Genomic DNA, 26,314 nt, shown 5'->3' with positions numbered 1-26,314 from the left:
TTTTCCATTAAGCAAGCTCTTGCAACAAAAAATATGAAACCTACCCTGTTATTAACTCAACTCCAACTATTCAACCCTACCATTCCACCCCTTCAGCTGGTCACCAGCACAAGGACCCCTTGTCCCTTGGGAGAACTTGATGTTACCCATAAGGGCAAAATCAGTACGTGCAGTGCAATATATTAACTGCAACTGCAGTTCCCAAGTGGGAAAGTGGTTCCCATGGGGTTCATCAAGTGCCTTGTGCTTCTTCTCAGGACAACAGAGTGAGAAAGAGGGAGCTGTTGAAGCCAAAAACGAGGGGGGTGGGGGGGGGGGCGAAGGGGAGGCAGAGAGAGAGAAAAAAGAGGTGGCACAATAGAAGGAACTGGACAAAGAATTCCAGAAAGCAGGAATGTCATGGCTGAGTGTGCAGCCACTACTGGTGAAAGAGAGGGCAAGCGATCAGAAATCCAGAGCATATGTGAAACAATGTAAGCAGGAGCAGATCAGCAGGGAATAAGTGGTTATGGGAGTGGGCAGGGAAGTGGACCCGAGTCCATGATCAGATCAGCCATGATCGTATTAAATACCGGAGCAGGCTCGAGGGGCTGGATGGCCTACTCCTGCTCCTATTTCTTATGTTCTTATGTTCTTATGATTAAAGGTCTGTTCCAAAAGCCTCCCTGATAAAATACAACATCCCCACTGACAACTGGGAGTCCCTGGCCAAAGACCGCCTTAAGTGGAGGAAGTGCATCCGGGAGGGCACTGAGCACCTCGGGTCTCATCGCCGAGAGCGTGCAGAAACCAGGCGCAGGCAGCCGAAAGAGCATGCGACTAACCTGTCCCACCCTCCCTTATCCTCAACGAGTATCTGCCCCACTGGCGACAGGGACTGTGGTTCTCGTATTGGACTGTTCAGCCACCTAAGGACTCACTTTTAGAGTGGAAGCAAGTCTTCTTCGATTCCGAGGGACTGCCTATGATGATGATGGAGGTTTCGGGGTGAAAAAAGAATTGCATTTATATAGCGCCTTCCATAAAGTCCCAAAGTGCTTTACAGCCGATTAAGTACTTTTGAAGTGAAGTATAGCAATATAGGATGCGGAAGCCAATTTGCACACAGCACGCTCCCACAAACAGCAATGTGATAATAACCAGATCATCTAAACTTTAGGTGTTGATTGAGGGATAAACATTGGCCAGGACACCGGGGGTGAACTCCCCGGCTCCGCTTCGAAATAGTGCCATGTTTTGCATCTACCTGAGAGAGCAGCCGGGGCCTCGGTGTGACCTCTGACAGTGCAGCACTCCCTCAGCACTGCACTGGGAGTGTCAGCTTAGATTTATGTGCTCCAGTCTCTGGAGTGGGGCTTGAACCCCCACAAACTTCTGCCTCAGAGGAGAGTGTGCTACACACTGAGCCACGGCTGACACTATGAAGTAATGGAGAGATCTGAAAACAAGAATGTTATAAATGAAAATAGAAAAAAATGGAAACAGGCAGCAGGTTAGCAGTTGTGGCAAGGGAAAGGTAAGATTAACGTTTCAGGTCAACTCGAGAGTTTTAAAATAGGAACATAGGAATAGGAGTAGGCCATTGAGCTCCTTGAGCCTGTTCTACCATTCAATGAGATCACGGTTGATCTACGACTGAAATCCATATACCCGCCTTTGTCCCATATCCATTAATACCTTTAGTTAACAAAAAGCTATCAATCTCCGATTTAAAATTAACAACTGATCTAGCATCAATTGCCATTTGTGGAAGAGAGATCCAAAGTTCTACCACCATGTGTATGTAGAAGTGCATCCCAACTTCACTCCTGAAAGGTCTGGCTCTAATGCTTAGACTATGCTCCCTCGTCCTGGAATCTCCAACCAGTGAAAATAGGATAGATAGAGAGAAACGATCAGTTAATACCTTGAAAACTTCGATCAGATTGCCCCTTAACCTTCTAAATTCTAGGGAATGCAAATCTAAATTGTATACAAAAGCAAAATACTGCAGCTGCTGGAATCTGAACTAAAAACAGAAAATGCGGGTCAGGCAACATCTGTGGAGAGAGAAACAGAGTTAACTTTTTAGGACAATGACCCTGGAAGGATCATTGACCTGAAACATTAACCCTAATTTGTGTAATCTCTCCTCGTAACTTAACCTTGGAAGTCCGGGAAACATTCTGGTAAACTGACGCTGCACTCCCTCCAAATATATCCTTCCTAAGATATGGTGCCCAGAACTGCTCACAGTACTGCAGGTGTGGTTTAACCAGGGCTTTGTACAGCTGCAGCATAACTTCTGTCCCCTTGTACACTAGTCCTCGAGATATAAAGGCCAGCATTCCATTAGACTTTTTGATTATTTTCTGTGCCTGTTCATAATTCCATCCGCTACAGATAAAAGTCAAATGGGTTCTTAACCTTTCCAATGGTCATTTCAATGACATTCTCTGGTAACTAATTCAACATTCTACAAGTCTATTACACAGTGTGTAATTTCCACAAGAAATCGACGCGAGAATAAGCACACGTGGATTTTGTTTCCATCCCAAAAAAATGTTCATGTAGACTTTAGCTTACTCTTGTCTACTGACCATTCAAACATACAAAATATAAAAGATGCAGGAGTTTTAAATTTTTATTCTAATTGGATTGGCGGGGGGGGGGGGGGGGTCATCATTTTAAGTCATATCCTGGCCATGTTATATTTCCATTATCCACATTCATGTTGTTCGCCTTGGCTAAGCAGAGATTTGAGAGAGGTGTTTAAAATCATGACGGGTTTAGATAGAGTAAAAATAGAGAAAGAGTTTCCAATGACTGAAGGGTCGATAACCAGAGGGCACAGATTTAAGCTGATTGGCAAAAGAACCAGAGGCGACATGAGAAGAATTTTTTTTTAAAAACGCACGTGTAGTTAGCATTTGGAACGCACTGCCCGATAGGGCGGTGGATACAGATTCAATCGTAGCCTTCAAAAGGGAATTGTAGAAATACTTGAAGGAGAAATAATTACAGGGATATGGGGACAGAGCAGGGGAGTGGGACTAACTGGGTTGCTCTTTGATGGGCTGAATGGCCTCCTTCTGCAGTACTGTACTTTTCTATGATAATGGAAATTGCTGAAACTTTTGTAATTGTGCCCTGCCACCAGAGAACTTAAAAATGAAGATAGTTGTGTATGGATTAATATGTTATGGTAGAGATGATTAAACTTACACTTCATTTTTTGCAAATTTGTGACCCTATTTCTAACAATAGCGTCTTAATTTCCTTCGTGTACTGATATTGTCCTTCGAGCAACTTTTATTCAGAATAAAATGTAAGCAAATATGCCAGAAACACTTTGCTATATTTAGAGCCAATTATGACACCAATAAGCATAAGCTTAGTCACAAGCTTTTTGAAAATGCTGCATTTCACAAATAAGTTGATTACATGACCACATGCATAAAGTCCCAAGCTGGTTAGAGGCAAAAACTATGGCCCACATTTTGCGGTTGGAAGTTTGCCGAGGGCGGATGCCACGCACCTGGAAAAAATCTACAAACTTACCTGTTGGTCCGGGAGGTTTGGTGACTTACAGTCCTGGGCTTCTTCGCGTAGGCCTGCCTAGAGGCCCACTGATATATTCACAGAGCACAGCACACACAGCTTTCTAACGTGGCAGGCAGCTCTCTCGGAAGCCTCCAGAACATGCTGCTTCTGTTTAATTATTAACTCTGTAGTTGCAGTACACAATACGTCCACATCCACCGTGTGGAGCTACAAACATTACAAGCTTACAGACATTACACTTCTCCCTCCTTAATGAGGAATTTATTATAACAAACATCATACAAAAATTGCATGTTTATACATAACACAAGATAGAGACTTATTTTTTTTTCCATATTTACAAATTTAACTTAACCACTTGTTTTCTGTTTCGAAGAGGATACCTTCGCTCTCGAACAGAACCTTCCAAACATGGTGTCGAATCTAAATTCCTTTGAGGCTCAATCTGAGGAACATTTTCTTCCACGGAATTTCCTTGATTTTCATTTGTACTCACTATAACTTCGGGCTGTTTGTTTTCCTGACTCGGACTCAGACTTACATTCTGATTTTCTCTTGGATTTGTTTCCAGTACATTGGATTTAGGATTTGCGACTAGAATATCAAAACTATCTGATGAGTCAGAAATAATTGAATTATTCCCACCTTCAACTCCTTCCATGTCTGTAGGTAAAATATGATCAATATGAACAAACCTAACCTGTCCATTATCAAATATTTTGACCAAATATGTTCGAGGATTACATATCTTCACCACTCTTCCTGGTAACCACTTTAACCATTTATGGTGATGATTCTTCACTCTTACCGTCTGGTTTAATTTCACACTTCTTTCTTTTACTCTACCTCTAACATGATTCTCTTTGTCTTAATTGTGTCTCTTCTATGGACTGTATCAAGTTTGGTTTTAACAACAAGAATCTGGTTCGTGGCTGTCGTTTCAGAAACAATTCTGCTGGTGTTCTACCAGTAGTTGTGTGAGGAGTATTACGATATGTAATCAAAAAATTAGCCAATTTGTGATCCAATGACAACTGGATTTGGATCTAACATTTGTTTTATGAGGGCATGTTTTATAATTTGTACAGTGCACTCTGCTGCACCATTCAAAGCAGGATGGTATGTTTCACACCATTTTTGCTCGTGAATTGTGTAAATTCTCCTGAACAAAATTGTGGTCCATTATCCAAAACAATTTCTTCTGGGAGGCCAAATGAAGAAAATAAACTTCGCAAAATGTTTAATGCTTTACTTGTTATTTTCCACATTAGAAACACCTCAACCCACTTCGATGGGCTATCAATCACAATGAACAATTGTTGTCCTTCTAACTCAGCAAAATCAATATATAGTCTTTGCCACATCCTGGGAGACCATTTCCATGGCTGTAATGGGTACTGGTGGTGGTTGCTTGCTTACCGATTGACATGTCGTACACCGACTCACGATGTACTCCATATCTTTATCAAGACCTGGCCACCATAAATAACTGCATGCAAAACTCTTGGTCAAGCACATTCCCAGATGCTGGTCATGGAGGTCTCCTAATAATTTAGACCTGAATTTATTTGGTATAACCACTCTTGCACCCCACATGATACAATCTTTATCGACTGATAATTCATTCCTACGAATGAAGAATGGATGAATATCTTTGTCTGTTACCTGGTTTGGCCATCCATTTGCAATATAATCATACACCCTTAACATCACTGGGTCATGTTTGGTTGCTCTACCAATCTCTTCAGCTGTGACTGGCAGTTCATCAATGTATGAAAAATAAAACACTTCTTCCCTATCGGGTGTAACTTATGATGGGGAAGGTAATCTAGACAATGCATCAGCATTACTGTGATCAGCTGATCGTCTGTATTCAATATCACATGTATATGCTGACAAAATCAAAAACCATCTCTACATTCGGGCTGCAGCTAATGTTAGAACTGGGGACTTTGGATGGAGGATTGCTGTTAGGGCTTATGGTCTGTAACGATGGTAAACTTACGACCATACAAGTATTTGTGAAACTTCTTGGCCCCAAAAATTAATGCCAAAGCTTCCCTTTCAACTTGCGCATAATTACTCTCACTGGCACTGAGAGTGCGTGATGCAAAAGCAATTGGTCTCTCCTCCCCACTACGTGATACATGAGAGATTACTGCCCCAACTCCATACGAAGAGGCATCACATGCTAGTTTAATCTCCTTAGATATGTCACAGTGAACTAACATGGTGCTCTCTACCAATTTGCTTTTACACTCCATGAATGGTGTATCGCATTCTTTTGACCACTTCCAATGGAACTGTTTTTTCAAAAGTTCATTCAGTGGATGTAATACTGTAGCCAAATTTGGTAGGAACTTCCCATAATAGTTCAAGAGTCCCAAGAATGGTCGAAGTTCCATGAAATTCCTGGGAGTGAGTGCATTTCTAATTGCATCCAGTTTTCCCATGGTTGGATGCAAACCATCTTTGTCTACTCTGTACCCTAAGTACTCCACTGAGTTGTTAAATAACTCACACTTACGAGCACACTCGTACTCTGTGCTTCTCTAGCCGTTTGAGGACTTCATTCAATATGTTATTATGAATTTGCCTATTTGGTGCTGAAATTAGTATGTCATCTAAATAACATACCACCCCTTCAATACCTTGAAAAATCTGGTTCATCACCCCATGGAATATGGCAGGGGCAGAAGACACTCCAAATGGTAGCCTATTAAATTGATATAGGCCTAGATGATTATTTATAGTCAAACATGACTTGGACTCCTTATCTAGTTCAAGTTGTAAGTAGGCATTCGTAAGATCCAACTTTGAGAAAATCTGACCATCTGTCAGTATTGTGAACAAATCTTCTATATTCACCAATGTATTGGGGACATTACCTTCTAGAGCCTGGTTTACGATTACTTTATAATCACTACACAATCTTACCTTACCATCGGACTTGGGTACAACAACAATGGGTGTAGCCCAATTACATCGATCTCTCTTACAAATAATGTTCTTGTCTCTAGTCTTTTGAGTTCTTGCTCAATTTTCTCCTCGAGTACATACGGTATGGAATGTGGCTTGCAGCAATCCAATCTAGCGTCCTTCTGTACCCTGACACTCGCCTTGAAGCCTTGGATCGGACTGCCCGTTTCGCAGAACACCTTCGGATAACTCTTGATATCATCCGTTGATGCAAATCTCGCTTCCACATGAAAAATCTCACTCCAATCCAGCTTCAATGATCTCAACCAATTTCTTCCCAGTAAGCAGGCTTGTTTCCTTTCACTACTATTAGAGGCAAGTTCTGAAATCGATCCTTATATTTCACTGGTACGGTGATACGACCAACCACAGGAATTTTCTCTCCTGAGTAGCCTCGCAGCTCCATCTTGGATTTCTCCAGTGGGAAATCATGCAATTTGTCGAGGTACAGCGACTCCAGTACTACACTCACAGATGCACCCATGTCGAGTTCCATTGGTATCTTGAATCCCGCAATATCTACATGGATTTTGATATTTTTCGAATTACCGTCCGCTAACCTCATGCTCCTGATGACGTGTAACTAACATCTCCTCGTCCTGTTGTTGTTCTTCCATGCTATGCTGTCTGTGAGGATTTCTACACATAGCTTTAAACGCTGGATTCATAGCTTTAAAAGCTGGTTTACCCTTCAGTCGGCATGCCTTCACAAGATGCCCAGTCTTTCTGCAGAAGAAACACTCTGCCTTCACATATGGACAACTTTGAGCAATGTGTTGTCCCAGGCACCAATAACATGACATCGATGCTCTGTTAGAATTTCCAGTTTCTGAGACTTTGGGCCCCCACCACCTTTTACTTTGAACCTACAGGCGATTCACCTTGGTTGACTGACCGTAATTATTATGCAATTCTCGGGAATATTGATCGGCCATGCCCATCGACCTCGCTGTCTGACAAGCAATTTCAAAAGTCAAGTCATCCGTCGTCAATAACTTTCTTCTGATCATATCATTTTTCACCCCACAAACAAAACGATCCCACAATGCTCAGTTTTGAAAGTTTCCGAAATTAGTGAATAGATAGCTTTTTTAATGCTACAATGTAATCATTGATACTTCAATCAGTCTTTTGATTTCGCATACCAAAATAGAAACATAGAAACATAGAAAATAGGTGAAGGAGTAGGCCATTCAGCCCTTCCCAGCCTGCACCGCCATTCAATGAGTTCATGGCTGAACATGAAACTTCAGTACCCCATTCCTGCTTTCTCGCCATTCCCCTTGATCCCCCTAGTAATAAGGACTACATCTAACTTCTTTTTGAATATATTTAGTGAATTGGCCTCAACAACTTTCTGTGGTAGAGAATTCCACGGGTTCACCACTCTCTGGGTGAAGAAACTTCTCCTCATCTTGGTCCTAAATGGCTTACCTTAGACTGTGACCCCTGGTTCTGGACTTCCCCAACATTGGGAACATTCTTCCTGCATCTAACCTGTCTAAACCCATCAGAATTTTAACATTTCTATGAGATCCCCTCTCATTCTTCTGAATTCCAGTGAATACAAGCCCAGTTGATCCAGTCTTTCTTGATATGTCAGTCCCACCATCCCGGAAATCAGTCTGGTGAACCTTCGCTGCACTCCCTCAATAGCAAGAATGTCCTTCCTCAAGTTAGGAGACCAAAACTGTACACAATACTCCAGGCGAGAGGCGACAGTCCGGGGTGCGTGGAGGCCTACAAAAGGCCACGAGACAAGGAGTTCGGGCAGCTTCGGCGAGAGGCTTGTGCAGCTACAGGGAGAAGGCAAAAAGAAGTAGAAAGAAACAGAAAGGTGACGTCACAGCCAAGGGGGTAAGTGATTGGCTGGTGATTGGTGAGTAGCTTTTCTTTTTTCTCTTCTATAACAGTGAGTAACTTTAGCATTGTTATTGCCAATTTAAGTGTATCTAAGGGTTAAGTCATGGCAGGAGAGCTCGGTCAAGTGATATGCTCCTCTTGTACCATGTGAGAACTCAGGGACACTGAGTAGCAAGTGTAGCGAGTTGGTCTTACCCGCAGGTGAAGGGTCCACAGCCAGATAGGGAATGGAAGACCAGCAGGAAGAGCAGTGCAAGGAAGGTAGCAGGGGTCCCCTGCGGTCATCCCCCTGCAAAACAGATACACCGCTTTGAGTACTGTTGGGGGGAATGACTCATCAGGGGAGGGCAGCAGCAGCCAAGTTCATGGCACCGTGGCTGGCTCTACTGCACAGGAGGGCAGGAAAAAGAGTGGGAGAGCGATAGTGATAGGGGATTCAATTGTAAGGGGAATAGATAGGCGTTTCTGCGGAAGCAACTGAGACTCCAGGATGGTATGTTGCCTCCCTGGTGCAAGGATCAAGGATGTCTCGAAGCGGGTGCAGGACATTCTGAAAAGGGAGGGTGAACAGCTAGTTGTCGTGGGCACATTGGTACCAACGATAAAGGTAAAAAAAGGGATGAGATTCTACGAAACAAATTTAAGGAGCTAGGAGCTAAATTACAACGTAGGACCTCAAAAGTAGTAATCTCGAGATTGCTACCAGTGCCACGAGCTAGTCAGAGTAGGAATCGCAGGATAGCTCCGATGAATACATGGCTTGAGCAGTGGTGCAGCAGGGAGGGATTAAAATTCCTGGGGCATTGGAACCGGTTCTGGGGGAGGTGGGACCAGTACAAACTGGACGGTCTGCACCTGGGCAGGACCGGAACCAATGTCCTAGGGGGAGTGTTTGCTAGTGCTGTTGGGGAGGAGTTAAACTAATATGGCAGGGGGATGGGAACCAATGCAGGGAGACAGAGGGAAACAAAATGGAGACAAAAGCAAAAGACAGAAAGGAGATGAGTAAAAGTGGAGGGTAGAAAAACCCAAGGCAAAAAACAAAAAGGGCCACTGCACAACAAAATTCTAAAGGGTCAAAGTGTAATAAAAAGGCAAGCATGAAAGCTCAGTGCCTCAATGCGAGGAGTATTCGGAACCCAGGAGAGTGCTCTGAGCTAGTTAGAGTGGGTGAGAGCTCAGATGAACAGGACCCCAAGAAAGAATGCAAAAGGCAGGAGGCAACAGAGCAGAGTAGCACTGGGGTAAGTGTAAACCACAAGGTGATAGGAAGGGACAATATGTATGAATATAAAGGGGCTGCAGGAGGGGTCAAAACTAAAAATCATGGTTTAAAAACGAGTATTAAAACACTCTACCTAAACGCATGCAGCATTCGAAATAAATTAAATGAGCTGACGGCACAAATCATTACAAATGGGTATGATTTGGTGGCCATTACAGAAACGTGGTTGCAGGGTGGCCAAGACTGGGAATTAAACATACAGGGGTATCTGACAATTCGGAAGGATAGACAAGAAGGGAAAGGAGGTGGGATAGCTCTGTTAATAAAGGATGATATCAGGGCAGTTGTGAGAGATGATATTGGCTCTATTGAACAAAATGTTGAATCATTGTGGGTGGAGATTAGAGATAGTAAGGGGAAAAAGTCACTGGTGGGCGTAGTTTATAGGCCCCCAAATAATAACTTCACGGTGGGGCGGGCAATAATCAAGGGAATAATGGAGGCATGTGAAAAAGGAACGGCAGTAATCATGGGGGATTTTAATCTACATATCGATTGGTCAAATCAAATCGCACGGGGTAGCCTGGAGAAGGAATTCATAGAATGCATACGGGATTGTTTCTTAGAACAGTATGTTACAGAACCTACAAGGGAGCAAGCTATCTTAGATCTGGTCCGAATGAGACAGGAATAATAAATGATCTCCTAGTAAAAGATCCTCTTGGAATGAGTGATCACAGTATGGTTGAATTTGTAATACAGATTGAAGGTGAGGAAGTAGTGTCTCAAACGAGCGTACTATGCTTAAACAAAGGGGACTACAGTGGAATGAGGGCAGAGTTGGCTAAAGTAGACTGGAAACACAAACTAAACGGTGGCACAACTGAGGAACAGTGGAGGACTTTTAAGGAGCTCTTTCATAGTGCTCAACAAAAATATATTTCAGTGAAAAAGAAGGGCGGTAAGAGGAGGGATAACCAGCCGTGGATAACCAAGGAAATAAAGGAGAGTATCAAATTAAAAACCAATGCGTATAAGGTGGCCAAGGTTAGTGGGAAACTAGAAGATTGGGAAAATTCTAAACAACAGCAAAGAATGACTAAGAAAGCAATAAAGAAAGGAAAGATAGATTACGAAAGTAAACTTGCGCAAAACATAAAAACAGATAGTAAAAGCTTTTACAGATATATAAAACGGAAAAGAGTGACTAAAGTAAATGTTGGTCCCTTAGAAGATGAGAAGGGGATTTCATAATGGAAAATGTGGAAATGGCTGAGACCTTAAACAATTATTTTGCTTCGGTCTTCATAGTGGAAGACACAAAAACCATGCCAAAAATTGCTGGTCACGGGAATGTGGGAAGGGAGGACCTTGAGATAATCACTATCACTCGGGGGATAGTGCTGGACAGGCTAATGGGACTCAAGGTAGACAAGTCCCCTGGTCCTGATGAAATGCATCCCAGGGTATTAAAAGAGATGGCGGAAGTTATAGCAGATGCATTCGTTATAGTCTACCAAAATTCTCTGGACTATGGGGAGGTACCAGCAAATTGGAAAGCAGCTAATGTAACGCCTCTGTCTAAAAAAGGGGGCAGACAAATAGGCCGGTTAGTTTAACATCAATAGTGGGGAAAATGCTTGAAGCTATCATCAAGGAAGAAACAGCGGGACATCTAGATAGGAATAGTGCAATCAAGCAGACGCAACATGGATTCATGAAGGGGAAATCATGTTTAACTAATTTACTGGAATTCTTTGAGGATACAACGAGCATGGTAGATAGAGGTGTACCGATGGATATGGTGTATTTAGATTTCCAAAAGGCATTCGATAAGGTGCCACACAAAAGGTTACTGCAGAAGATAAAGGTGCGCGGAGTCAGAGGAAATGTATTAGCATGGATAGAGAATTGGCTGGCTAACAGAAAGCAGAGAGTCGGGATAAATGGGTCCTTTTCGGGTTGGAAATCGGTGGTTAGTGGTGTGCCACAGGGATCGGTGCTGGGACCACAACTGTTTAGTGGGAAAGCAGGTTGTGGAGAGGACACAGAGAGGCTGCACAGAGATTTAGATAGGTTAAGCGAATGGGCTAAGGTTTGGCAGATGGGATACAATGTCGGAAAATGTGAGGTCACCTGGAAAAAAAAAAACAGTAAAAGGGAATATTATTTGAATGGGGAGAAATTACAACATGCTGAGGTGCAGAGGGACCTGGGGGTCCTTGTGCATGAATCCCAAAAAGTTGGTTTGCAGGTGCAGCAGGTAATCAGGAAGGCGAATGGAATGTTGGGCTTCATTGCGAGAGGGATGGAGTACAAAAGCAGGGAGGTCCTGCTGCAACTGTACAGGGTATAGGTGAGGCCGCACCTGGAGTACTGCGTGCAGTTTTGGTCACCTTAATTAAGGAAGGATATACTAGCTTTGGAGGGGGTACAGAGACGATGCACTCGGCTGATTCCGGAGATGAGGGGGTTACCTTATGATGATAGATTGAGTAGACTGGGTCTTTACTCGTTGGAGTTCAGAAGGATGAGGGGTGATCTTGTAGAAACATTTAAAATAATGAAAGGGATAGACAAGATAGAGGCAGAGAGGTTGTTTCCACTGGTAGGGGAGACTAGAACTAGGGGGCACAGCCTCAAAATATGGGAGAGCCAATTTAAAACCGAGTTGAGAAGGAATTTCTTCTCCCAGAGGGTTGTGAATCTGTGGAATTCTCTGCCCAAGGAAGCAGTTGAGGCTAGCTCATTGAATGTATTCAAATCACAGATAGATAGATTTTTAACCAATAAGGGAATTAAGGATTATGGGGAGCGGGCGGGTAAGTGGAGCTGAGTCCACGGCCAGATCAGCCATGATCTTGTTGAATGGCGAGCAGGCTCGAGGGGCTAGATGGCCTACTCCTGTTCCTAATTCTTATGTTCTTATGTAGGTGTGGCCTCACCAAGGCCCTGTACAACTGTAGTAACACCTCCCTGCCCCTGTACTCAAATCCCCTTGCTATGAAGGCCAACATGACATTTGCTTTCCTCACCGCCTGCTGTACCTGCATGCCAACCTTCAATGACTGATGTACCATGACACCCAGGTCTCGTTGCACCTCCCCTTTTCCTTATCTGTCACCATTCAGATAATAGTCTGTCTCTCTCTGTTTTTTTACCACCAAAGTGGATAACCTCACATTTATCCACATTAAACTTCATCTGCCATGCATTTGCCAACTCACCTAACCTATCCAAGTCACTTTGCAGCCTCATAGCATCCTCCTTGCAGCTCACACTGCCACCCAACTTAGTGTCATCCGCAAATTTGGAGATACTACATTTAATCCACTCATCTAAATCATTAATGTACAATGTAAACAGCTGGGGCCCCAGCACAGAACTTTGCGGTACCCCACTAGTCAATGCCTGCCATTCTGAAAAGTACCCATTTACTCCTACTCTTTGCTTCCTGTCTGCCAACCAGTTCTCAATCCACGTCAGCACACTACCCCCATGTGCTTTAACTTTACACATCAATCTCTTGTGTGGGACCTTGTCGAAAGCCTTCTGAAAGTCCAAATACACCACATCAACTGGTTCTCCCTTGTCCACTCTACTGGAAACATCCTCAAAAAATTATAGCTTTCAGCAATTTTTAACGGTTTGGGGTTATACTGCTACTCCAGCTTCATTAAAATCTCTAAGCGTTGTATCGTTTGGCTCATCAGGCACAAGCAGATTTACAAGGGTTTCATAGAATTCCGGTCCAGTTTCCAAGAAGAAAATCGCTCTCTTACATTCCAATATCGGCTGATTCTGGACTGCATTCTCTGGAACTTCAATTATGTTATTTGCAGTGAAATACATTTCTAGCCAATCCACATATGCTTAAAACCTTTCCTGGTTCTGTTTATATTCACCCAAATGTCCCATTAGACCTGCGGATGCTGCCATTTTAATTTCTAGCTGTTCACACAGTGTGCTGTATTTTACCTCGGATTTTGTAGCTTTTTCCAAAGATCGAGAAGCTTCCAAAGTCTCTGTCGGCTGGCCGAATCCTTCAGCAAAATTTCAGCTTTAAATCATCCGAAAAATCCCATCTCGCCACCAAATGTGATATATTCATCGAGCACAGCACACACAGCTTTCTAACATGGTAGGCAGCTCTCTCAGAAGCCCCCGGAACAGGCTGTTTCTGTTTAATTATTAACTCTGTACTTGCAGCACACAATACGTCCACATCCACAGTGTGGAGCTACAAACATCACAAGCTTACAGACATTGCACCCACGTGTTCCAGGAGCGCAGGCAGCTCGCAAGCGTCCCTGGGATCACGTGGGCTGGCCCAACCAATGAAAGTAGGGGATTCCCTATTCATAGTTATGGTGAATTCCGTTTCTACGGAGCTGCCATAAGTATGAATGGGACTACCCCCGAAACACACAAACACATTAAGTGTATTTTAAAAAACATATTACATATTTAAAATTAATTAAACTGCAATTTACTTAAATATTTTATACAAAATTGTTTTTTTTTAAATATGTTTTAATAGGGCTAAAAATAAACTTACCTTAATGGATACTATATATATATATATATATCTATAAATATTTAATATATAAATGAGTGATAAAATTTCATTTTTCTACGCAGGCCTCTCGCCTGCTCTTACCAGCGTAAGAATTTCAAGGGCATTCACTGGGCAAATAGCCTAACTCTCTGCCCGGGGAGGCCTTTTCACTTTTGGATGCGTGCGATCCGTCAAAAGGATTCTTGACAGATCGCAAGTTCCAGGTTTCTGCGCATGCGCAGCTCATGCCTAAACCCGGATCTGGCGCGGCCCCTATGAGCACGTGCGCACCTCAGACACCAGGAGGAGCTGCAAATTCAGCTCCAATGTCACACACTCGCTCTGTTGTCGTTGCTTGCATAAAAATTAATCTTTTAAATTAGCTCGGAGGTTAGTCGCCAGATCATCATATTTTGTCGGCAATAGAGACAGACTCCTTCTAATAAGCCAATTGTACGGTACTAATTAAAATCAATAACATTATTTTAAAAAATACAGACCTGCTGAAAGGATTAGAGAGAAGGATTTTGCAGAAGGTACTTGAAAATTAAAAGTGCCACAGAACGAATTTATTAAAACAAATGCACTGCATTTGGGAAATCTTACATACAAAGACTACCTCTATTTAGAAAGAAAAATGCACTGTCTAAAGTACATTATGTGCTTTAGAGGAATATTGTTTTAATGGCACTTTATCAAATGCACCTTTTTTTTTAAATCAGGTTAACTCCATGATATGAATCAAGGATGAATGAAAGAAAGATCTTGCATTTATATAGCGCCTTTCACCACCTCAGGATGTCCCAAAACATAGAAACATGGAAAATAGGTGCAGGCCCTTCGAGCCTGCACCACCATTCAATAAGATCATGGCTGATCATTCACCTCAGTACCCCTTTCCTGCTTTCTCTCCACATCCCTGGATCCCTTTGGCCATATCTAACTCCCTTTTGACCAACAAAGAAGTACATTTGAAGTCCAGTCACTGTCGTAATGTCAGCAACACGGCAGCCACTTGGTGCACAGCAAGCTCCCACAAACAGCAATGAGATGATGACCAGGTAATCCGCGGGGTTTTTTAAAAATAAAAAGTAAAGTTGAAATGTCATTGCAGCGTACAACTTTGCATCATGTCGGATTACAAATGAGTAAAAGTCTGACATGCTTTTTCCATAAGGACAGTACACCTTTAAATTAGTCTAATATAGCTAATGCTAGTTTTGAATTGATGTCAATTGAACCATTTTCTCTGAACAGTTCACCAGCCTTTCCGTTGAGCAGATCTCTTCCACCACAATCTACAAGCTGTACCTTTACACTGCCTGTCTTTTTATTGCTCAGGGCTAACAATGGCCCCATTTGCAGTTACTGGACTTTATGTAGGCTTACACTACATTTTCTAGAAACTCAGTATAGTGGCAAACTATGCACAGATCAGACCTTTATACACTTGCAATAACTAGTGCATTTATTTACAATTTAAATATCACAGAGACATTGGAAATCAGCTTGCATAATACTGGTTCTTTTGTTTCTTCAAATGAAGGTAAAGATAGGAGCCAGTTTCAGTCAGTGTCCAGTGTTTCAGAATCTGCTGCAGATAAAGCCTCCTCTTTTGTTTCCTGCACAATGCTTTTTTATCACCAGTTCTTGCTCTATCAGAATTAAAATAAATTCCTCTCAACAGCCACGGATTATTGGACAATATTTTGAATGGATTTTTGAATTCCGTCGTAATTTTACAGTATTGATATTCATAGAAGTGAAATATGCAATGAGAATGGGTGATCAGGCAAAATGTTATATCCAGACAACAATAAACAGTGTTCGACGTACATCAAATAATGCAACAGTCTCCTACCGACAACGAGAACAATTTGTATTTATATAGTCGTAAAATGTCCTGAAGCCCCTCACAAGGTGTGTTAGAAGACAAAAAATTGACACTATTAAAAACACAATCGTTTACGAATACATATATACATACATACACATATACACACACACACACATACACACACACACTGACTCTGCGGCATCCGCAATGCTGAGGATGTTGTGAAGAGCACTTTTAGTGAATTTTACTCTCAATTATTCACCTGCAGTGTCAGCTGTGGCTCACTGGGCAGCACACTCACCTCAGAGTCAGAAGGTTGTGGGTTCAAGTCTCACTCCAGGGACTGGAGCACACAAAAAAAAAATCTAGGCTGAAAGTCCCAATGCAGTGCTGAGGGAGTGCTGTACTGTCAGAGGTGCCATCTTTTGGATGGCACGTTAAACTGAGGCCCCGTCTTGCTCTATCGGGTGGATGCAAAATATCCCATGGCACTATTTCTGAGAGCAAGTGAGTTCTCCTCGGTGTCCCAGCCAATCAACATAACAAAAAAAAACAGATCATCACATGGTCATCATCATGTATGTACTTTTGGGATCACTAGCCACTAGATGGCGTCACTGTTGGAGACCATTAGGCTGCACACGTGTGTGTGCAGCCCAAGTATATTAGTCACTTTGGGCCTTAATAAAGCAGAGCCAAGGTTATACCTCTTGGAGTTAAACAGTACTCAGTCTAACAGTTATTGCATACACAACAGCCATTATCAAAATGTTGTTTGTGGGAGCTTGCTGCGCACAAATTGGCTGTCGCGTTTCCCACATTACAACAGTGACTACACTTCAAAAGCACTTCATTGGCTGTAAAGCGCTTTGAGGCGTCCAGTGGTCATGAAAGGCGCTATATAAATGCAAATCTTTCTTTTTCTTTCTTTACTAATTCTGTCCTGGGAGTGTTTATGCCTCCAAAGTGTCATCCCTCATTTTGATGAGCACCAAAGCCTTCCTAGAAGGTGGTGATGGCAGGTGGTGGGAGGGGGGAGGAGAGAGGGAACATACACAATTGGAAAAATTCATACTTCACTGGGCTATTGGGCTGCCCTCAACACAAAGCATGGATCGATCTCTCATCTGAGTGAAGATCTCCACTGTCTCTAAATTGCCAGAATGCTTGTCCGACTTACAGTACTGGATGGAGCAGCATATTGGGAAGATCAAAACCATTGTCTTCGGTCCCCGCCACAAACTCCGTTCCCTAGCCACTGACTCCACCCATCTCCCTGACAATTGCCTGAGGCTGTACGAGACTGTTCTCAACCTACAACGCCTCGATTTTAAAACTCTTAACTTTGTTTTCAGTTCCTCTATGGCCTCGCCCCTACCTATCTCTGCAGCCTCCTCCAGCTGTACAACCAGAGATCTCTGCGCTCCTCCAATTTTGGCCCCTTGAGCATCCTCAATTTTTCAATCACACCACCATTGGTGGCCGGGCCTTCAGCTGCCAAGGCCCCACGCTTTGGGATTCCACCCCCTTAAACCTCGCCGCCTCTCTTCCCTCCTTAAAACCTACGTCTTTGTTCAAGCATTTGCGCATCTGCCCCAATGACTCCTTCAGCCATGAATTCATTGAATGGCGGTGCAGGCTCGAAGGGCCGAATGGTCTACTCCTGCACCTATTTTCTATGTTACTATGTTATGTCGCTCAGTGTCAAATTTTGTTTGATAAAGCTCTTGTGAAGCACCTTGGAGCATTTGACCACGTTAAAGGTGCTATATAAATGCAAGTTGTTGTTGCTCCACAAACTTCCTCCCAGCCATTTCACGGGCAAGAATTGGTCACATACCAAAACCGAACAATACAGTTGTCCTTGGGCCACGCAGGAGCAATCACCATGACAGGTAAGAAACCTGTCAAGGAAGAGAGCGCTTCCAAGATTCTTCAATGATTTCTCCCAGAACAACTCGCACCGTAATTTCCAGCAGACAAGTCTGCAAAATAGCATTGCATTTAAATGAGTTCTACTCTGCTGACTCTAATGGTTGTCATGACACCCATGTTATGGTTGGGAAGAATATTGATTACCCTCAGGAACTTGACTTCACTCACAGATAGACCTTTCTTTGGCATTTTTGGGACTCTATATAAAGGTTTTATACTAATAGCTTATGTTGCAAAAAGATTTTATAGGGCCATTTGGAGAATCAGATTGTGGAACCAGTATCCTTTAGCTTGCATGAATACTAGACTCAGCATTGGTAGTGTTTTCAATTAATTCCAGTCTTAAAATTCTAACACATTGTACTGAACTATATAGAAGATTCAAATGCTTAATGTTGAACACTGAAAGGAGAAATCACCTCTGACTTTTACAATACCATAGGTAATGAATACTTAAAAAGGACAAGAAAAGTTTAGGGGTGGCCTTTGTTCAAAGGACTTCCATTTTTTTTAACCTCAACGTTAACTTACTATTTTGAGTCTCCTTTCCTCCAGGTCTCTACATTGATATTATGACGAGCACAAGGAGGGATCCTGAAACAGCTTCATTTTAATGGGTCCAGTAGTTTTGAACTGGCCTGGTAGCCAATCTGGCTGCTCTAGGAAAGCGGGCGGGTACGCGGAAGACGGATTGCCAGCACGCCTACTCGGAAGATAACGACAGACAGACGGAGAGAAACCACTTTTCCCATTCTAATTTGTTCATCCATCCAGAAATAAAGTGCCCTTCACCCCCAAAATCAGTCTCTCTTCTCTCAGGCAGTCCCTCGGAGTTGAGGATGACTTGCTTCCACACTAATACGAGTTCTCAGGTGACTAATGAGTCCAATGTGCGACCTACAGTCTCTCTCACAGGTGGGACAGACGGTGGTTGGAGGGACGGGTGGGTGGGGTGCTTGGGTTGTCGTGCGCTCCTTCCGCTTGGCTTCTGCGTGCTCCCGGCGAAGAGCCTCGAGGTGTTCAATTCAGTATCCAATTGTTTAAATGGTGGCAATATTTTTGCTTCACAGGAGCATTGTCAAATAAAATGTGACACAGAACCAGATAAGGACATATTTGGGCAGATGACCAAAAGCTTGGTCAATCAGGTAGGTTTTAAGAGGTCCAGTCTGAGAGATGAATTTCCCACTATCACCCAAAATTTCCTGTCGAGTCTGAACATACATCCCCTCGACCTACTTACACAATTTACTTTGAGGTAATTTTCTGCATTTACTGATTGTGTTATATTCTAACATCACTAAGAAACACACTCTGCAAGATGGCTCAAATACAGAAAACGTCATCATGTGACTTTGTCACATGACCCTTTTATTATTTACATTAGTAGTTACATTACCACAGTAGTCCACTAGGGGCACTCTATATTACACTGATGCCCTATCAATAACATCGATAAGGCGACTCTTAAATGTCTCCTTTCAAGTTTGAAGCACCAGTTTCTTCCATCTTGCCTCATAACACAAGACCTGCAACACTCGGGTTCAGCCTCCTGACTCTTCTCTGCAGCACCACTAAACATAGAAACATAGAAAATAGGTGCAGGAGTAGGCCATTCGGCCCTTCGAGCCTGCACCGCCATTCAATAAGATCATGGCTGATCATTCCTTCAGTACGCCTTTCCTGCTTTCTCTCCATACCCCTTGATCCCCTTAACCGTAAGAGCCATATCTAACTCCCTCTTCAATATATCCAGTGAACTGTCATCAACAACTCTCTGCGGTAGAGAATTCCACAGGTTAACAACTCTCTGAGTGAAGTTTCTCCTCATCTCAGTCCTAAATGGCCTACCTCTTATCCTAAGATTGTGTCCCTTGGTTCTGGACTTCCCCAACATCGGGAACATTCTTCCCGCATCTAACCTGTCCAGTCCCATCGGAATCTTATATGTTTCTATAAGCTCCCCTCTCATCCTTCTAAACTCCAGTGAATAAAGGCCCAGTTGATCCAGTCTCTCCTCATATGACAGCCCAGCCATCCCTGGAATCAGTCTGGTAAACCTTCGCTGCACTCCCTCAATAGCAAGAACGTCCTTCCTCAGATTAGGAGACCAAAACTGAACACAATATTCCAGGTGAGGCCTCACTAAGGCCCTGTACAACTGCAATAAGACCTCCCTGCTTCTATATTCAAATCCCCTAGCTATGAAGGCCAACATACCATTTGCCTTCTTCACCACCTGCTGTACCTGCGTGCCCACTTTCAGTGACTGATGAACCATGACACCAAAGTCTCGTTGCACCTCCCCTTTTCCTAGTCTGCGGCCATTCAGATAATATTCTGCCTTCGTGTTTTTGCCCCCAAAATGGATAACCTCACATTTATCCACATTATACGGCATCTGCCATGCATTTGCCCATTCACCTAACCTGTCCAAGTCACCCTGCAGCCTCTTAGTGTCCTCCTCACAGCTCACACCGCCACCCAGTTTAGTGTCATTTGCAAACTTGGAGATATTACACTCTATTCCTTCATCCAAATCGTTAATGTATATTGTAAAGAACTGGGGTCCCAGCACTGAGCCCTGCGGCACTCCACCAATCACTGCCTCCAATCTGAAAAGGACCCGTTTATCCCGACTCTCTGCTTCCTGTCTGCCAACCACGTCAGTATATTACCCCCAATATCATGCGCTTTGACTTTGCACAACAATCTCTTGTGCGGGACCTTGTCAAAAGTCTGCTGAAAGTCCAAATACACCACATCCACTGGCTCTCCCTTGTCCACTCTGCTAGTTACATCCTCAAAAAATTCCAGAAGATTCGTCAAGCATGATTTCCCTTTCATAAATCCATGCTGACTTGATCCGATCCTGTCACCGCTTTCCAAATTCGCTGCTATTTCATCCTTCATGATCGATTCCAACATTTTCCCCACTACTGATGTCAAGCTAACCAGTCTATAATTACCCATTTTCTCTCCTTCCTTTTTTAAAAAAGTGGTGTTACATTAGCTACCCTCCAATCCATGGGAACTGATCCAGAGTCGATAGAAGCTTGAATCCTTCTCTTGGGTCTCAGTAACCACTGTAATGTATTTGCTTCACGGGTTCTTTGCTTAAGAATTCATAGCAACACATTGCTATTAGAACTAGTTGATTTATTAACAAAGGTTTAACAATCACGGCTACACATTACCAGTTTATCCACTCGGCTCACAACTGCACACCTCATCGTGGATGACCTAGACCCAACTGACTGGGGTTTTATTGAGTCTTGTGAACATCATGTGACTGGCTAAGCCACTCGCAATGCAACAGCTCGACAACGCTCTACAAACCTGTGAGCATCCTCACAGGTGCATACACCTCAACCAGAAGTGAAGACAATTCTCAAGGGATCATCTAACCAGAGCACTATACAACTTGATCATGACTTCCTGACTTTTATACCACTGTTTTTGCTACATAGGTTGAAATTCTATTGGATTTTGTTCATTGGTGCTCTGTATTGGTTGGATATGTTGAATGCTAAGTCAACCAAGACTCCTAGGTCTCTTTCAATTTCATCCGTAGCTATTCAAATACCATTCACGGAGTGAGCACGTCACCCATTTTTCCTTTGTATGTGTAAATTCTACCAATATCCATTGTGTTTTCTGAATCAGTCATTGAGTCGTGGTAACAACAATGTCCACCTCAACATAACTCTCCCAAGAGGCACCTGCTGTTTTCAATCCCTCAGCCAATGTTTCCCTGAATCCCAATAGATGTGAGCCTTACTCACAGCCTTCCGTGCAGAACTTTGTCAAGTGCCTTTTGGAAGTTTTGGATACAACACATCAGAAAGCTGATAGTACATTAAGTACAGGATCAGAAAGTCTGTCCTAGGACTTGCTTGCTTGGGAGTGAGTTGCCTATTTTTTTTTTTAAATAAGAGCAGTGGAAAATAGATGCAGCTCACTGGGAAACTGCATTCTGTTCACTTCAACATTTCATGTGAAGTAAAGCAGTTTGTTGATTTATAATTATGCCTCATCTCGAGTGGTTTTCAATTTACTTTCCACAAAGGCCAAGGCACACGCATTGGAGATTGTGCACCAGTCATCCTGAAAAGGGCTGCAGTTAAAATTTAAAGGCATAGAGAAGGAGGTAATTATTCACACAGCCATTACAACAATTTTCAAATGCAGAATTGTACCTTTCTGGTCCGAGACGCTCTGGTCCAGAAACATCTGGGGTTCGGCATTAGCTGGGCCTGAGGGAGAGGGGGGTTTATATTTTTTTAAGTTTCGATTGGCTGGAACAGCTGTCAGTGAGTGTGTTTGGCGATTGGCTGGAGCAGCTGTCAGTCAGTGAGTGTGCGCGGCGATTGGCTGGAGCGGCTGTCAGTCAGTGAGTGTATGCGACGATTGGCTGGAGCGGCTGTCAGTCAATGAGTGTGTGCGCGGGTGCTGAGGGAGCCGGCCACAGGCTGCCAGCACGCATGCACACACACGGAAGCTTGCGCGCTGTCGGCAGGTACCGGTAAGCGTGACCTCCCGTGATGCGGAAAATTCTCTGTTCTGGCACCAGTCAGGTCCCGAGGGTACCGGTTCAGAGCGGTCCAACCTGTATAAGCATTTCCGTATTGCCAAAGGTTGAGGAGAAAAACAAAATGTTAAGCAAAATAAACTTGTAGGCAGAAGTTGGGAGTCCATAAAAGAAAGAAAGACGTGGATTTCTATGCCGCCTTTCATGACCTCAAGACGCCCCAAAGCACTTTACAGCCAACGGAGTACTTTTGGACTGTAGTCACTGTTGTAATGTGGGAAACGGGGCAGCTATTTTGCGCAGAGCAAGCTCCCACAAACAGCAATGTGATAATGACCAAATCAGCTGTTTTAGCGATGTTGGTTCAGGCATAATTATTGGCCAGGACACCGAGGAGAACTCCCCTGCTCTTCTTCAAAATAGAGCCAGGAATCTTTTACGTCCACTTGAGGGGGCAGATGGGTTTAACGTCTCATCCAAGAGGCGGATTCTAACCAGTGGTATTACTTTAACAGTATCATCATCATCGGCAGTCCCTCGGAATCGAGGAAGACTTGCTTCCACTCCTGAAGTGAGTTCTTTGGTGGCTGAACAATCCAATTCGAGAGCCACAAACTCTGTCACGGGTGGGACAGATCGTCGTTGACCATTGATACCAATGTTTTGTGGAGAAGAAAACCACAGTCTTTCCTGTTACACAAAGGAACTTCCTCATTACTATTTATAAAACAAAACTAAAATCAGTTTGCTATCAAAGGTGTATTTACAGCATCACTTCAGCACACCATGGAAGAATGAGAGATGGAATAACCAGCCACTGAAAATGATCACATGCCTACATTTAATCTTCAAAGTTCTTCATTTGATTATTTTAACTCTTCTGGAAAGAGGTTTATTTTCATAATTAATATGTCATAAATCATCATATTATAGGCAGTCCCTCAGAGTCGACAATGACTTGCTTCCACACTAAAACTGAGTACTCGGGTGACCGATGAACTTATTTTAAACGGTGGAAGATGCCTGTGCGTGAATTCTTTTAACGTGGGGTGGCCGTTGCCCACCAGCCACCACACGGGCTTGACAGAGCTAGGTCTTGGTCCAGTGGCAAGGGTTAACCAAGACGACTGGAGACCAGGCTCCGCTGCATGTGCCAATACATACACACAAACTCCAACATGCTCCTACTGTCCTCCTTCCCACAGGACCTCTCTCTACATGGAATTTATAGTAGGCAACGTGAACCTCGCCACCTCACAGACTCGCTATTGGCTCTTGCTGCGCCTTCCCTTGGTCTTGTCCACGCTGCTCCATTTCTGGGCTCCGACCATATGTCAGAAATATGTTTTATGTGGCATGCACGCACCAACATTTGGGATTAACTCACTTCACAACTATTGAAAGAAAAAAAGAAAGATTTGCATTTATATAGCGCCTTTCACGACTAGCAAATGTTCAAAGCGCTTTACAGCCAATTAAGTACTTCTGAGGTGTAGTCACTGTTGTAATGTGGGAAACACAGCAGCCAATTTGCGCACAGCAAGCTCCCACAAACAGCATTGTGACAATCACCAAATAATTGTTTTCGTTATGTTGATTGAGGGATAACTATTCGCCAAGATACCCCGGATAACTCCCCTGCTCTTTTTCTAAACAGTCCATGGGATCTTTTACGTCCATTTGAGAGAGCAGATGGGGCCTCGATTTAACGTCTCATCTGAAAGGAGACACCTCTGACAGCGCAGCGCTTCCTCAGCACTGCACTGGGAGTGCCAGCCTAGATTTATAAGAACATAAGAAATAGGAGCAGGAGTAGGCCATACGGCCCCTCGAGCCTGCCCCGCCATTCAATAAGTTCATGGCTGATCTGATCATGGACTCAGCTCCACTTCCCCGCCCGCTCCCCATAATCCCTTATCCCCTTACTGTTTAAGAAACTGTCTATTTCTGGCTTAAATTTATTCAATGTTCCAGCTTCCACAGCTCTGAGGCAGCGAATTTCACAGATTTGCAAACCCCTCAGAAGAAATTTCTCCTCATCTCAGTTTTAAATGGGAGGCCCCTTATTCTGAGATCATGCTCTCTAGTTCTAGTCTCCCCATCAGTGGAAACATCCTCTCTGCATCCACCTTGTCAAGCCCCCTCATAATCTTATACGTTTCGATAAGATCACCTCTCATTCCTCTGAACTCCAATGAGTATAGGCCCAACCTACTCAACCTTTCCTCATAAGTCAACCCCCTCATCCCCGGAATCAACCTAGTGAACCTTCTTTGAACTGCCTCCAAAGCAAGTATATCCTTTTGTAAATATGGAAACCAAAACTGCACACAGTATGCCAGTTGTGGCCTCACCAATACCTTGTATAGCTGTAGCAAGACTTACCTGCTTTTATACTCCATCCATGCAATAAAGGCCAAGATTCCATTGGCCTTCCTGATCACTTGCTGTACCTGCATACTATCCTTTTGTGTTTCATGCATAAGTACCCCCAGGTCCCGCTGTACTGCGGCACTTTGCAATCTTTCTCCATTTAAATAATAACTTACTTTTTGATTTTTTTCTTCCAAAGTGCATGACCTCACACTTTCCAACATTATACTCCATCTGCCAAATTTTTGCCCATTCACTTAGCCTGCCTATGTCCTTCTGCAGATTTTTTGTGCCCTCCTCACACATTGCTTTTCCTCCCATCTTTGTATTGTCAGCAAACTTGGCTACGTTACACTCAGTCCCTTCATCCAAGTGCTGAGATCCCTGGAATGGGACTTGAACCCACAAGCTTCTGACTCAGGAGGAGGGAGCACTACCCAGTGAGCCACAGCTGACATTGTGAAAAGATGCCTTAGTACGGATTGTGTACCCACTGCACTGGTTGTGTAACTATGACCCATGTTAAATAAAGAAGACAGCATCCAAACCAGCTATTTAGTCGCTGGTGAAAAAGTTGGGAACAATGAGTGTTGCCATGGTTGACACTGCAAGGTGCCCGCCCCTAGGGACAGCAAGTGCCATCAGCCAAGCTCAAAACTCTGAAGTACCTGCAGGACCTCGAAACAGATTTGGGATGATGATGCTACACCTTAACAAAGCTATCAAGGCAAGACTGCTCAACGCTCCCATTAACAGGGTCCCTGGGCCCACGTAGTCATACCACAATGGTATTGGCCGTCAGCATATTTCGCGCACTCTTAAATTTAATTTAATTTAACGCTGACCACGCATACTTACATTATGCATCGTAGACCTATTCCAGAAGTAGCACTCATCACGTCAGAATCAAAAGGTTGAGAGTTCACATCCCACTCCATCATCGAAGCGGAGATGTCAGTGCAGTGCTGAGGGAACGCTGCACTGTTGGAGGTGCCGTCTTTCAGATGAGACGTTAAACCGAAGCCCTATCTACCATCTCAGGGAGACATAAAAGATCCCATGGCACTATTTCGAAGAAGAGGGGATTAATCCCAGTGTCCTGGCCAATATTTATCCCTCAATCAGCATAACAAAAGAGACAGATTATCTGGACATTATCACATTGCTGTTTATGGGAGCTTGCTATGCGCAAGTTGGCTGCCGCATTTCCCATATTACAACAGTGACTGCACTTCAAAAGTATTTCATTGGCTGTAAAGCGCTGAAGATGTCCGGTGGTCGTGAAAGGCGCTATATAAATCCGAGTCTTTCTTTATTTCTGATCAGAATAACAAACCTGCATCTGTAAACGTAATCTATTATTTCAGCATGGGAAAGAATTCATAAAGCTTTCACTTATAAACAGCACAGGCAAGTTTCAATTTTAATCCACCAATTGACGGACAAATTCATAACCACCATAGACCTGTT

At 43.4% G+C, this 26,314-nt stretch overlaps 1 protein-coding gene across 1 annotated transcript in view; it reads right to left on the bottom strand.

Annotated features, from left to right (window-relative positions):
* Positions 1-22,207, bottom strand: part of nrxn3a (neurexin 3a) — a 2,272,338-nt gene extending 2,250,131 nt beyond the window's left edge. Inside the window, exon 1 of the mRNA XM_070879627.1 lies at positions 22,140-22,207. Within this exon, the coding sequence (XP_070735728.1) occupies positions 22,140-22,173 (34 nt within the window). The 5' untranslated portion in view covers positions 22,174-22,207. The remainder of the gene's footprint in view (positions 1-22,139) is intronic.
* Between the last annotated feature and the right edge of the window lie 4,107 nt (positions 22,208-26,314).

The sequence above is a fragment of the Pristiophorus japonicus genome, chromosome 4, assembly GCF_044704955.1.
Source record: "Pristiophorus japonicus isolate sPriJap1 chromosome 4, sPriJap1.hap1, whole genome shotgun sequence".
Classification (NCBI taxonomy): Eukaryota; Metazoa; Chordata; class Chondrichthyes; family Pristiophoridae; genus Pristiophorus; species Pristiophorus japonicus.
Note: the sequence above shows the minus strand (reverse complement) of the source record. Positions and strands in the feature narration are given on the sequence as shown.